The sequence below is a fragment of the Odontesthes bonariensis genome, chromosome 22 (assembly GCF_027942865.1).
Source record: "Odontesthes bonariensis isolate fOdoBon6 chromosome 22, fOdoBon6.hap1, whole genome shotgun sequence".
In the NCBI taxonomy this organism is placed as follows: Eukaryota; Metazoa; Chordata; class Actinopteri; order Atheriniformes; family Atherinopsidae; genus Odontesthes; species Odontesthes bonariensis.
Genome location: NC_134527.1, coordinates 28,057,748 through 28,072,539, shown reverse-complemented (window position 1 = coordinate 28,072,539; position 14,792 = coordinate 28,057,748). Strand labels below are relative to the sequence as shown.

Here is a 14,792-nt window from a genome sequence, read left to right as displayed (position 1 = left end):
AAGAAAACCGGAAGTGATGGTCGGATGTCTTGCTCAAACGCCGACAGATAATTTTTGAATGTGGTGCGGGCTGAGCTGAATGGTTGTATCCTCCGCTTGCAAGTTTAAAGTCGTCTATCGCTAAAATATTTCAGTCACCGAATTTTTCCCAGAATTTTCTACAATTTACGGATGTGTGTGAGTCATTTGTAGAATTTTACATCTCGGAAAAAACGTGATAATTAATGTCGGCGAACAACCGACTGAAACTGCTTTTTATGCTAGTGTGAACTACTTTAGCTTTTTTTGTTGATAGGTTGTGACCATAGTTGCTGGTTTATGACTGGCCCGTGTTGGGCAAGAGTCTATGTTTGTTCCAGTTTCAGCTGTTTAACATGTAGCTCCAGCTGAACCCGAACCCAGACAGAGATGAGTTCCGGGAGGCTCGAGGTAAAAATAAAACGAGTTTGCGCGAGGAAACGATCGCGGGACTTTCAGAAGACTCACCTTACACCTGCCCGTAAGACAGGAGGGGGTGTGGGATCACCGCGATGCCCCCCCAGCTGGAGGACAAGCAGCGTCATGGCTGAGAGTCAACCTTCGGAGGTACGTCACAGCCGATTAATCGACTGGGTTGAAAGCAACTCCGACCATCATAAGAAAAAGACCAAACTTAACCGTGTCTGGTTATATATCCTTTACTGAATAATAAATCTGTAAAGATTGCCATTGATCAACAAAAGGAAAGTATTACAAGCATTTAAAAAAATATATTTGGAAGAACGATTGATGGAAGTTTAAAGCATGAAAAACTCCCAGACTAATCTGATTTTAAGCCTCTTTTTTTAATCACACGAGTTTGGTGGCTGAAGACGACAGCTGACTGTTCGTGTGACACAGGGATAGAAGCACATGTTGGGACATCCTGATTCTGTCAAATGTGGTTTTATCTGCACATCATGGACAATGGTAAATTTCTCAGAAACAAACAATGCTTTCACTGCAAGATGTTGAGAAGGTGAAGACGAACTGATAACCAGGAGGGACAAGACGTCCGTCTCATGTCCTCTGGTTCTTAACATGGGTTTGGTTTATAAGAGCTTTAAGAGGACAGCTCAGTCCTCAGAGCTTATCTCAGAACATCTGGAGAAACATTGCTTCATACTTCTGTAAATTATTTTCATAAGATGGTCACATATTGCAAATCTAAACAGTTCAGCTTGTTTTAAACTGAGAGCCTCTGGTACAGAAACAGCTTTTTTCCTTGAGTTAAAAGAATATTTCAACCTAAAGATCTAAAGCACCGGGCAGATTAAATAGGCTGAAGAACATCTCATCTGTCTGAGGGTGTGGGGTGTCTTTATTTAGGGTTTAAGGCACTGATTCAAATTTATTTCTGAGATGTTCAGCACCAAAAAATATCTATAAAATATAACTTTGTTAAGCCCCTTGTTCATGTGGTTGAAGTTGAGGGGGTTAAGGAAAGGACCCCTCAGAAGACTTTGGTTCCTGGAAAAGGTTTTTCTGGATCCGAACAGTTTGAGGGCAAAATCATGAAGGCTATGAACTCGGTGGCTCAGAATCTGTGCTGTCGCTGCTCGTTTGGATCTTTGATTAGACTAAATCGTTGCAGTGAGCTCCCAAAGTGTCCTGATGGACCAGAACAGACCCAGTTGTGTTCAGGTAAACACTCCGATTTGGTCAATGGAACCAGTGTTTCTGACGACGTTTCAAATGAAAACTTAAAGGTTTTTTAAGTAAACCTGTCAATAATTCTGTCAATCAACTTATTGACCAGGGAGTTTGTAACGTGTGTTTTGTTGGCAGTACTGCAGCGACAACGAGGACTTGTTCGGCGGCTACGACAGCATCCTGGAGGATAGTTCTCTCCTGGCAAAGCTGGACAATGCAGAACAAAATGAACGACGGCGAGTTGAGAACCAGCAGGACTTCACGAGTCTGCAACCTCGAGGCGGCGTCAGGAAACAGTCCTGTGACGACGCTCTGACAGACTCCATATTGTATGAACTCGGAGCTGAGCCCTTCGAGGACTTACCGCCCAGCCAGCTGCAGTTTCAAGAACAAATCCAAGAGCAGGCAAAGAGGAGCAGACTGCAAGATGGAGACAAAACCTCCACGCCTTTTCATAGGACGTCTGAGGCCGGGCTGGAGACAAACATGGAGGATAAAAACAGGAGAAACAGCAGAGCAAGGCGGAGCGTGGCTGACCAGCTGAAGAGGACGATGCTCGGGAATGCTGCGTCCCCCGCCGGCGTTTCTCGGACATCGGTGCTGAAGGAAGCAGTGGTTTCTGAGGAGATCAGCGTCGCCATGCAGGCCATGGAAACCATCTCTGCTGAGACCACCGACCTCGGGCCTTTCTTCGGACTCCCCAGCAGAGTGAAGGAGCTGATGTACAAACTGAGAGGAATCCAGGAGTTATACGGTGAGACTCCGAGACATTCTCTGCTTACAAACTGCGAGGATTTGTCTCATATCAGAGGAAACTGAATATATTTGATTTCAATCTCTTTTTCAAATAAAAAATAAGTTATTGGAAGTCTTTTACTTTCATGTCTTACATTTTACGGACAAGAAAGTTGAGAAATCACTATCAGTAAGGACAATAATTGGTAGAATTTGGAATCTGTAGACTTGATTTGGTTGTTAGAATGTCAGAAAGTAACAAAAATGCTCATCTTCATCCATTATTGGATGCAGATATCATGAAACCCAACAATACTCGGTTATCTGAAAAGGACAAAGAAACATAAGCCATTAGAATTAAATTAGATTAAATTTTTGTGTTCATGGACTTAATAAACAAAACAAAAATACAAAAAAAACAAAAATAATTAGTTTCAGTGAGCAGCGAGTGTTTTTCAGACTGTTTTTTTTTCGCGTGTCAGACTGGCAGGAGACGTGTCTGAACCTGGACTGCGTTCAGCAGAGGAAGAACCTGATCTACTCTCTTCCCACCAGTGGAGGGAAAACACTGGTGGCTGAGATCCTCATCCTCAGAGAGCTGCTGTGCAGGAGGAAGGACGGTCTGTTCATCTTACCCTACATATCTCTGGTGCAGGAGAAGGTACCCGAACACACACTTAAAATAGCTTGGACAGTTTAGGGTTGTTGCAAAACTGGAATTTCAAACTCTGTTCATAACCGAAAGGTGACCTCACACCTTTCTGGGTTTGTGTGCTCGGACTTGACGTCTACAGAATAAAATCACTCAGCAGTGTGGATGCGCACAACATTATCGTTTTCCTTATTTTAATGTTATTATCTTATTTTGATTTCCCGAAAGCTGTTCCGTTTTATCAGTTACATCTGGATGTTCATAGTTTATCATCACATGCTGACTTCTTCATCCTTCGACATCAGATCCTACTGCCTCACACTGGAGCACCATATTGCCCCCCCAATGGAGTACCAGTGGTGTGTAGGAAATTTAGAGGTTGCGCACCTCCCGGTGGGAAGGACACACTTTGACAGCAGTTCATACACCCACACAGAGTCTCCATTCCCCACCGGAGGCCTCCCCTGTCAGGGCTTTAAAGGCTGCGGAGCCAGACTTGTCTGCTCTAGTTTTGGTCTTTTTGTTAGTCAGTCATTCATTTTAGAAACAAGTCCATAATCTCACAAGATGTTTATAAAACTCAACAGAACTGAGACGCAGTCAATAGTTTAAAGATTTAATCTCAAGTGGTAATGAAATTATATGTTATTATATTATTATATGGTATTAAATTATATTATATATGGTAATGAATTTAATTTCCCTCTGGGATAAATAAAGTATTTTTTAATTGAATTGAATTGAAATCAGAATCCATGTCGGTGTTATCTTTACGAGGAATCAAAGAGGTCCGGAAATAGAGCCTTGAGGGACACCGTTTCCAAACGTAACTTCATATTGAACTGTTGGTGGTTTTTGTTTTTCGCAGGTGCGTGGGTTGGCGAGCTTCGGCCTGGAGCTGGACTTTATGGTGGAGGAGTACGCTGGCAGCAAGGGCAGGTTTCCTCCGGTGAAGAGAAGAAACACGAGGTCCCTGTACGTCGCCACGATAGAGAAGGCCCACAGCCTCGTCAATTCCCTGATAGAGACGGGCCGGCTGGAGAACCTGGGGCTGGTGGTGGTAGATGAGGTGGAAGCTGCGCTCAGTTTGACTGAAAGCCGTTTCAGCTGAGAAATGAAAGACAGGAGCAGGTTTGATGGAGGTCTTTTTGTTTCCTCTGCAGCTTCACATGCTGGGTGACGGCAGCAGAGGGGCTGTGATTGAAATGACTCTGGCCAAAGTTCAGTACATGAGCAGTAAGTGTTTGCCTCAGTGTGTTTAACCCTGCAGACCTTTGCGAATTCAGTTATTAATGCTGCTCTATATCTCCAGAAACAACTCAGATTATTGGAATGAGCGCCACTCTGGGAAACATCAAGGACCTCCAGATGTTTCTGAAGGCAGAAAATTACACAAACGACTTCAGGCCGGTAGGTGACAGCAAACTGACAGCTCGCTGAAAGTAGAAGCCCAAATGTATTCTGAGCTTGTTACTGTCAGCTGTGCAGGTGTTTAAAGGCGTATTTATTCTGTCTCTTCCAGGTTGAGCTGAAAGAATTTGTTAAACTGAATGACTCAATTTATGAAGTCGACCCAAAGGAGGAGAACTGCTTCAGGTTTTCACGTCTGCTCAATTTTAAAGTGAGTTCAACATTTAAATTCTATACTCTGAGTATCCGCCTGAGGCTTGGTACCAGATGTTTCCTGTTCTGTCTCATCAGCTGCATTTCGACCGATCCGTCAGACTGAGCAGGTCTGTATCAGATGAGGCGGTTCTGATAAGAGCTCAGATCTAACCTATCTGATCTTCTTACTGCAGTACTCCAGCGCGATGCAGAAGATCGACCCGGACCACATCATCGCTCTGGTGACTGAGATCATCCCAACTCATTCCTGTCTAGTCTTCTGTCCCACCAAGAAGAACTGTGAGAACGTAGCAGGAATGATCTGCAAGTACCTGAAAGAGTGAGTGAACCGTCCGTCCGTCCACGGCCCTGCAGACCACAGCTGTAACAGCTCCTCTGTCCTCTCACAGTGAGTTCCTGCAGCACCGCGAGGCCAAGAAGGCCATCCTCCTCAGAGAGCTGCGGGACAGTGGGAACGGCTCAGTGTGTCCGGTGCTCAGGAGGACCGTGCCATACGGCGTGGCCTACCACCACAGCGGGCTGACCTCCGAGGAGAGGAAACTGGTGGAGGAGGCCTACTCCAACGGCGTGCTCTGCCTCCTCACCTGCACATCCACCTTGGCTGCAGGGATCAATCTTCCTGCCCGCAGGTCAGATGTCAGCTTTATCTCTTTAACCTTAGACCGCTTCCTGCTGCATCTGTATGTTAACCCTTGGCATTATATAGTTAAATAATTAGTCCCGTATTAACATCAAATCTTGTTTCTACTCTCTACCACTAGATGGCAGACATGTTTTATCTAAATTATTCCCAGAATTAAGGTGATACTGTTAGCCTGGGTGCCAGCCGAACTTAGCCCCGCCCATAATATTTTTGGTCGGGAAGTTCGGTCTGGCTCTGCTCAGTTGGGAAATCTCTATGCTCGACATCAAAACAGTCGACCCAATCATATTGCCAGGGCGGGCTTTATACGATGATGGACAGATGATCAACAGAGACATTATCGACTACGTCATTAAAGAGCGCTTGGTTTGAATTCATTTGAAACAAACATGGCTGCAGCTGGAGAGCTAGGGTGTGTAGATTCTGCCATCAAGTCTGTTCTACAGGATCTCCACATTGCATTCATTTTGAAAGACGAACAGAGGAACGCGATAAAGGCTTTTATCGATAGAAAAGATGTTTTTGCCGTCCTTCCTACAACAAGTGTGTGTCGCTTAATCTACGTCACATACTACGCTCTGATTGGTTGTAGGTCTATCCAATTGAGCGAAGAGGCATTTTTTCTCCTGGTTTGGTTGAAACACGCCCCATACTCAGATCTCTATCGAGCGGTATCAGACTCACATTCTGACTAGAATCGTGAGTATGACGTAGTCAGGCTATGATACTGTATCTGTAACGGCCATTATTAGCTCATGCAGCTCAGAGGAAGTGTTTATATGGAAGATGTCCGGGTGAAATTTAGAGAAAATGAATAAGAATATTTAACAAGAGAAGAAGTTTTGGTTTAAATCTTTGATGAAGATTCAGAGGGTGAGAATTTCCCTCACATAGGATAGTGAGAGCAGAGGGTAACGAAGTGGTAATGACTGGGAAAAGGAGGACATAAATGGAAACCAGTGTGTCAGCAGTCATAAGGACTGGGTTTTTCTGAATACTGATGAAGTGTACTGGGGGCGATCATACACTTTGATGAGCCCGTTGGCTATCAAGGAGACAGAGATTTGACAAATGCTGAGCCCACTGAGTTGTTGTCCCCCTTCCTAACTTTTAACCCTCTTCCTATGACTTCTAGACACTGAGAACAAAATAAACAAACAGATATGAACACCAGTTCTTGGCCACTCAAACACTGAAGCCAGAATCAGGATCTGATTGAAAGATATTTTACTGATTCTTACTGATTTTCTGTTGTTTTTATATGGATAAAATGACAGAAAAACATGAAAAAGATCATAACTTGGTACAGCTTTGTTCATAGTTGTGTTGATGACTTTAGAAAAGGATCAAAAAAGGAGAAAAAACACGTGGAATTGTGTTCAAAATCCAATGTTCACGAGAAGTTGCCATGCAGTGATGTCATCAGTGATGTCACCACATGCAAATTAGGTGATTACATGTACTACCTTCATTAAAGGGTTAAACGCGCTGTAAACAAAGCTGCTTTTCGTCTTAAAGGATAAGACCGGTTTTTTGACATTGGGCCCTTGATGTCACATTATAACATGATGTTCTACTCACCCCTGCTTGTTGTTGAACATTTGGAGCTGTTCCGAAGATATTCGAGAGGCGTCTGGCTGCTCTCTTGAGATATTCGGCCATGAAACGGTTTCCTATGGGCAAGCTTATACAGGCACAAACTATGCTGTTTATAATTTATTAATTACTGTACATTAGCACTGATAACGTGGAGGTGCGTCGCTTACTTAAAAAAATCCGGGTTACTAATTTTGAATTTTAGCCGAATGAATAAATAGGCAGCAGGTCTGTGGGCTGTCTGTGGCAGTAGCACGACGATGACGTCAGTAACACCCACTTTACGACAAAAAAATCAAAATTACAATAACCCGGATTTTTTTAAGTAAGCGACGCACCTCCACGTTATCAGTGCTAGTGTAGAGTAATTAATAAATTATAAACAGCATAGTTTGTGCCTGTATGAGCTTGCCCATAGGAAACCGTTTCATGGCCGAATATCTCAAGAGAGCAGCCAGACGCCTCGCGAATATCTTCGGAACAGCTCCAAATGACCAACAACAAGCAGGGGTGAGTAGAACATCATGCTATAATGTGAAATCAAGGGCCCAATGTCAACAAACCGGTCTTATCCTTTAATGTCAGAAGTATTTTATTCCAACTGTGAGGCGTGTGCGTACATATCGAAGCGTGTGCCACCATTACTATCGCAGTCCCTACTTCCCCTCACCTGTATGAGCCTCGGTGTGACCTGCAGAGTGATTCTGCGCTCGCCGTACGTCGCCACAGACTTCCTGAAGAGGAGCCAGTACAAGCAGATGGTGGGGCGGGCCGGTCGGGCCGGGATCGACACCGTGGGAGAGAGCATCCTCATCCTGCAGGAGCGGGACAGGAACATGGTAACTACACCTCCCTGTGGCCTTTACACAGAGGCAGGTGGAACTGTCCAGTTAGAAAATACCTGACTGAAGCTGCTCTTGTCATTTAAAAAGTACACCTTCCTTTTCTGAGGATTCTTGTAAGATCTGAACATGAATTACGTTTAATAATGATCAAAAACACTTTAGTTTCAGTTTATCTGCAATGATTAAAATGAGTCATATCTTTTCTGGAGTAAAAAGGAAGAAAGACAACTTACTATTCTTCTCCTCTTTATTCCTGTGGAAGCAGTAAGGCTTCACTTAGTTTTTCCCACACTGCTTCTGTAACTTTCTTTTTTAAAATAAGAGGATAATTAACTTTATTATTGCTTTAATTTCAGGCCAAAGCTCTCGTGTGCGCCCCAATGGAGAACTGTTACAGTAACCTGATGCAGGATGATGGAAAAGGCCTCCTCAGTCTCATCCTCTCTCTGATTGGATTAAACGTAAATCCCTCTGGTTTTTTTTGTGTTTTTTTTTCTCGTCCAGGTCTGAGCACATTTTGCAAGATCTTGTTTTGTTTGAGCAGAAGTCCAAAAGTCAAAATTGAGAACGAAAAGCAGCAGATGCTTCACAAAGGTTTGTTCTGTTTGACTTGCATCATCACTTCTGCGTGACCGTGTTGCTGCAGATCACCACGTCACTGCAGCAGATGCAGGACTTCCTGCGTGGGACGCTGCTGTTCGTGCAGCAGCAGCAGCTGTGTGTGGACAGGAAGCTGTGGGACGTCGTGCAGCAGTGTGTCAACATGCTGGAGGTGAAAGACCTCATCACTGTGACCCTGACAGACTCGCATAATCCAACGCTTCAGGTCACCAAGCTGGGGAGAGCCTCCTACAAAGGTACAGTCTCAACAGGACGGACCCCTGCTGATGATGTTTGAGTTCTTAAAAAAAAAAAAAAAAAAAAAGGACCAGACTCTGTGAATAATTTCCTAAAATCCCTATATACACCAGTGAGCAGTGCTGACCAACATGTCATTGGGTTCATTAGGTGGGAACCTCCTTTCATCAGTGTTTCGTCTACTTGGGCCCACAACACCTCCAGGAGATTAGACAGTGATCACTGGCGTCTCAGAGTCACTCCCCTAATGTTAGCCATCACTGCTCCTCAAACCACAACAACCACCTCTTTTTTTTCCACAAGCAGCATTATTATCAGCTACCCCAGCCTCTCACCAACTGCACACCAGTCACAGCGGGGTGGGGATGCAAACCCTGGTTCGGGTAGGGGGTAATAAAAGTATAGAAGGTGCCAGAGGTGGAGGCAGGACAAGACACACTAGCAGATTCAGCAGACAAACTCACCTAAACAGTCCTATAATCACTAAAAATACCAGCAAAGACAAAGCCATACAACTCACTCTCACCAACTGCAATATGGTTTGATATTGGTTTGAAAAAAAAGACACCTTATTTCCTTATTGTGAATATCTGTCGAATAGCCAATATCAAACCAACTTCACCACGGTTTTAAGCGGCAGCTGCAGCAGCAACATTTCCGGAAAGGTACTGGCTTGATTAAATTAATTCTGGACTCTATATCCGACCACATGAAGACCTCGGGACACTTCGGTTTGGCTTTAGGGACCCTCTACTCACTACCACGTAAGTGTTATGTTGTTTGGAGCTGTAGAAGAGGTATAAAAATAGCGTAAATTGATCTAAAGTGCATTTTACGCTGGATTATCCCTTTAAAGTTCTTTTTTTTAAACTTGGACCTTATTTCTGGCATAAAATACGTTAATCTACTCACCGATAACAGTTTTGTGAAAGTCGGCGTCCTTCACAAGATATTTAGATAACTCGAGATCGATAGATGACTGGAGTGGCTATCAGGGGGGTTATGGAGGGCTTTCTACACACGCGTCGACTGGGATGACTTCATCGATGCGCACCGCTGCAGCATAGCTCATTTACTCTGTGCTCTGTGACAGTCGGCTAATTTCACACGTAGTTTGCCTCTGCTAGTTTTGTGTAACACGGCAGGATATTTATCAGACTTTGACGACGTGGACGGCGACTTTGAGTACGATGGACGTCCTTAACGGAGTGAATGAGCTGTGCTGCAGCTGGGTTTTTCATAGATGTAACTAAAGAAATGGGAACATTGAAACTGACGGGGAAAAAAATACATGGATTTTAACGTCTCAGTAATCAAACTCAGTCAGAAATTACAACAGGCTTCTTACCTGGCAGGTAGAGGTTGTTACTGGACTGGTTTTGGATGAACTGTAGCCCTCAGAACACTGAGGTTGAACCACGTTTAAACAAGTATAAGGGTTTTAACATCCACAAGATGGAAGACATGGTATTTATTATTGTTTACACTTGCAGTTAATTCATCTTAACAAACTGCAGACTCCACCTGGCTCACAGGTGAGGTCCAACAGCACTGATGAGTCTCCTGTTGTCCTCAGGCTCGGTGGATCTGACCTACTGTGACGTTCTGTACAAAGACCTGTCCAGAGGTCTGGAGGGTCTGCTGCTCAACAGCTACCTGCACCTGGTCTACCTGGTGACCCCGTACGACCTGATCCAGCAGTGCAAACCCGACTGGATGATCTACTTCAGACAGGTACAGAGTCTCCGTCAGACGCCACAGAGTCCCGTCCTCGCCGCTGTCTGCTGACCGCCTACTTTCTGTCCACAGTTCACCCTGCTGTCCGCTGCTGAGCAGAAGATGTCGGCCGCCGTGGGCGTACCCGAGAGTTTCGTGGCAAGAAAAGCCGCAGGACAGACGGTGAAAAAGGTAACGCACCTCAGACAACTGCAGGTTAAACGCTCTTCCATCTCACCTGGCCATGGACAGAAGTGTGACTGGTGTGCATCTGTTTTAATGAAACTGGATCAAATCACAGGGTCTGGTCACCTCTTGTGTTGCTTCCACACTGAGTTGATGTGTTTTGAAGTCGGACAAATAGGTGATGTTGAGCAGATTTCCACTCTGTGAATGAGCCTGAATGTTCTGGAAGAAAGCGAAACCTGAAGCCTGTCCTAAGATGTCACTCAAAGGTTCTTCAGTCGACTTATAGATTATAGACAATTCTTTTTTCCCATCAAATGCAGTTCAGGACTGTTGAGTGTGACTTTGTTTTGTGTTTGAGTCGGTTCATCAGCTGCAGCTTCAGCAACACTGAGAGTTCATCTGGTATTTTTGGGCCTGATACGCACATTATTGATTTATTTCTGTTATAAAGTAACAGAAGAGTTTCCTGTAAATCTTTTACATCCTGGTGGTCAGTTATTACATCACTGAGAGTGGGAGGAGCATGTAAACTGTTTTCATTCATGAACTTTGAGCCCTTTTCTGTCACATTTGTGCTTTCCTCTCCCATATTTATCACAACAACGTGGAATCACATCCCCCAGAGTTCAGGTGTGATTAAAAATGTCCTCTGTGATGTTTGTAAATCAAACCGTTCTGACATGCCCTGAAATGATGGACTGTGTATAAAAAGTGTATGAAAATTACTTTAAAATAAAGTCTGGAATGTGACTTTAATCAAATCTGAGTTGTTTTTGTTGTTCTGTGTTTCAGAACGTGAACCTGGAGGTGGCGAGGAGGATGTACCTGTCTCTGGTGCTCTTCTCTCTGCTGAAGGAAACCAGCGTTTGGAACGTGGCCGACAGGTTCCAGCTGAGCCGAGGCTTCGTCCAGGTGCTGCTTAGCTCCGCCTCCGCCTTCTGCTCCTGCGTGCTACACTTCACTGAGGTACCAGCACCGCAGAGATGACACGTTAAACTACACAAGTCTTAATTTTAATTCATTAAATTAAGTCTTAATTTTTTCCAGTTGCATCTCCTGGCCAAAGTTAAAATCTTTTTAAGTCGTCATGACCTTGAGAAAGCCATCCATGCCCTAATAAGTTCAAGTTTAGACTATTGCAATGCACTTTATGTTGGCGTCTCCCAGTCTTCTCTCAGTCGCCTTCAACTTGTGCAGAACGCTGCTGCCCGTCTTTTAACCAACACCAACAGACGTGTGCACATCACTCCTGTTCTTAACTCCCTCCATTGGCTTCCTGTCCTTTATAGAATTGATTTTAAACTATTAAAGTTTGTGTTTAAAGCTCTTAACGGCCTCGCCCCATCATATTTATCTGAGCTTTTATCAGTCCGAAATCCTGGTAGAGCTCTGAGGTCAACAAATCAATTTTTGCTGGAAGTGCCCAGGTCAGAATATCAACACTGGGGTGACCGAGCATTTTCCGTCGCTGCCCCCAGGCTCTGGAATAAGCTCCCCGTCGAGCTGCGTCTTATTTCTGACCTCGGCCTCTTCAAATCTAGGCTAAAAACCTTCTTATTTAGGATTGCTTTTAATACCCAGTAGTATGATGGCACTTTTATCTTATTTTATCTTATTCGATTTTGTTGTATTTTATTGCTTTCACTGTTTTTTTTATTGTTTTTATTTGTTTTTACTTATTCTTCTCTTTATTTATTACCCACTGTAAAGCACTTTGGTACATCGTAATGATGGTTTGTAAAGGGCTGTATAAATAAAATACATTTACATTTACATTCAATTTACCCAGAATTCATAGTGAGTTCTGCTGAAACTGAGCAGCTGTGAGCAGTGGGTCATGATGAGCTGCTGTGTCTCCTCAGGAGCTGGAGGAGTTCTGGCCATTCAAAGCTCTGCTGACGGAGCTGATGCGGCGGCTAAGTTACTGCGTGAAGGCGGAGCTGATTCCTCTGATGGAGGTGGCCGGAGTCATGGAGGTCAGCAGTAGCCCCGTCGGGTCAGAGTTGATCCGCTCCATCCGGTTTACTCTGAGTGTTTTATTCTTTCTTCTTCTTCTTCTTCTCTCTAGTCAAGAGCGAAGCAGCTGTACAACGCCGGCTACAAGACGGCGTCTCACCTGGCCAACGCCGACCCCGCCGCCCTCTGCAGGACAATAGAGAACCTCTACAGGAAGCAGGCCCTCCTGATGGTGGCCTCAGCCAAAGTGAGTCTGAACCAGCTCAGTCCTCATGTGTGCGCTCTGTTAGGAGTGATTTTAACCCTGTGGACCGGTTGGCGTCCATCAGATGACGTTTCTTTGCGTTCCAGATGCTTGTGAATGAAAAAGCTGCAGCTCTTCAGGAGGAAGTGGACGAGTTGCTGACGCTGCCCGCAGACCTGCCGCAGAGCTAAACGCCGTCAGCAGGTGGTGTCTTTTTAAACAGATTCTCTTAAATAATGAACAACGAAGACTCTGCTTCCTGTTTGCTCTGATTTAAAGGACCAGTCTGCTGTTTTTCAGCTTTTAGAACTTACTCACAAACACTCGATGAAGGTTTTTACAAACAAACGGAAGGAAATGCTCCTGTTGGGACTACTTTCCTCTGCGGATGAACCCACATTTCTGACAGCCGGACCTGGTCTGTGTGCGTTAGTTGAAATAAATGACAGATTTACAGTGTGATTTATTTTTTTTTTCATTTATTCTCTTCATCTCAGATTTGAAGCAGTGTTTCCATGACAAGATGATTATTTTTGTTCATGTGACTAAGTTACCTGACAGCATGTGTGTGTGTGGTCCCGCTGCTCAGTTGGATTCATGTCGACAGAAATTATGAGTAAAAACATAAAAAAGTTTCTCGATTGTGACTGAATAGAAGATTTTTTTCATCTCTAAGAAAATTTTTCTAATGATTTTTTTTTTTTTTTTTTTTAAATTTTCAAATTTTTGGATGTTATGAGGACATTGCTCATCATATCTGTTTTAAAAAATATATATATGGTCTTATCATATTTTGGAGCATGTATCATCACCTGTACACCTGTTCCATTGCTTGTTAACACAAATAGCTAATCAACCAATCGCATGGCCGCAACTCAATGAGGTGGTCAAGACAACTTGCTGAAGTTCAAACTGAACAGAATAGTAAAGAAAGGGGATTTAAGTGACTTTGAACGTGGCATGGTTGTTGGTGCCAGACGGGCTGGTCTGAGTATTTCAGAAACTGCTGATCAACTGGGATTTTCACGCACAACCATCTCTAGGGTTTACAGAGAACGGTCCGAAAAAGAGAAGGAATCAAATCAAATCAAATCAAATTTATTTGTATAGCACATTTCATGTACAAAACAATTCAAAGTGCTTTACATAAAATAAAAGCATTGCAGCAGGGAGTGTAAGAAGCATTAAAAATACATAAAATAATATAAAGAGAAACAAATAAAATAATTAAAATGAATTTAAAAACAAGCAACAGTCCAGATAAATTAAAATATATTGTGCAGATTTCATGCATAGACACATGAGAAAATAAATGTTTTTAACCTGGATTTAAAAATGTCTACATTTGGTGAATGTTTAATCTCCCTTGGCAGTTTGTTCCACTTGTTTGCAGCATAACAGCTAAATGTAGGAATGTAGAATACCATCTCAGAGATGACACACAACACGTCACACCTTGAAGAAGATGGGCTACAGCAGCAGAACACCACACCGGGTGCCACTCCTGTCAGCTAACAACAGGAAACTGAGACTACAATCCGACAGGCTCACCAAAATTGGACAATAGAAGATTGGAAATTTCCGCTAGTTCCGCTAAAGGGGTTCATTTAAGTTTAAGTTAACGGAAATTTGACCTTTTAACGTAAAAATTGCTTTTTTACACAAAATTAACATACGCACCTTCTATAAATATGGCAAATTCAACGCATTAATGGATACATATTTACAATTAATTAATTTTGACAGCCCTTGTGTGTGTGTGTGTGTGTATATATATTTCCATCCCTTTATGACCACAGTGTACCCATCTTCTGTTGGCTACTTCCAGCGGGATAATACACCATGTCACAAAGCTCATATCATCTCAAACTGGTTTCTTGAACATGGCAATAAGTTCCTTGTACTCCAATGGCCTCTACAGTCATCAGATCTCAATCCAACAGAGCTCCTTTGCAAGGCCGCGTTATCCTATGGTGCAGGCGGTGCTGCAGCCCCGTGCCTCGCCACTAGAGGGGGCCTCGGACGTAGCGAGATCAGGAAACATGAAACGCTATTTTTAGA

The 14,792-nt window shown here is 43.6% G+C and overlaps 1 protein-coding gene across 1 annotated transcript; it reads left to right on the top strand.

Annotated features, from left to right (window-relative positions):
* The first annotated feature begins 56 nt into the window (after positions 1-56).
* helq (helicase, POLQ like) lies at positions 57-13,378 on the top strand. The gene is made up of 18 exons (XM_075456162.1): positions 57-585; positions 1,807-2,425; positions 2,889-3,067; positions 3,927-4,127; positions 4,222-4,294; positions 4,371-4,468; positions 4,581-4,679; positions 4,858-5,003; positions 5,074-5,313; positions 7,621-7,762; positions 8,125-8,229; positions 8,415-8,625; positions 10,203-10,360; positions 10,436-10,534; positions 11,324-11,497; positions 12,394-12,507; positions 12,600-12,734; positions 12,839-13,378. The coding sequence occupies exons 1-18, from the start codon at positions 409-411 to the stop codon at positions 12,920-12,922; spliced, it is 3,054 nt and encodes a 1,017-aa protein (XP_075312277.1). The 5' UTR covers positions 57-408; the 3' UTR covers positions 12,923-13,378.
* Positions 13,379-14,792: the final 1,414 nt, after the last annotated feature.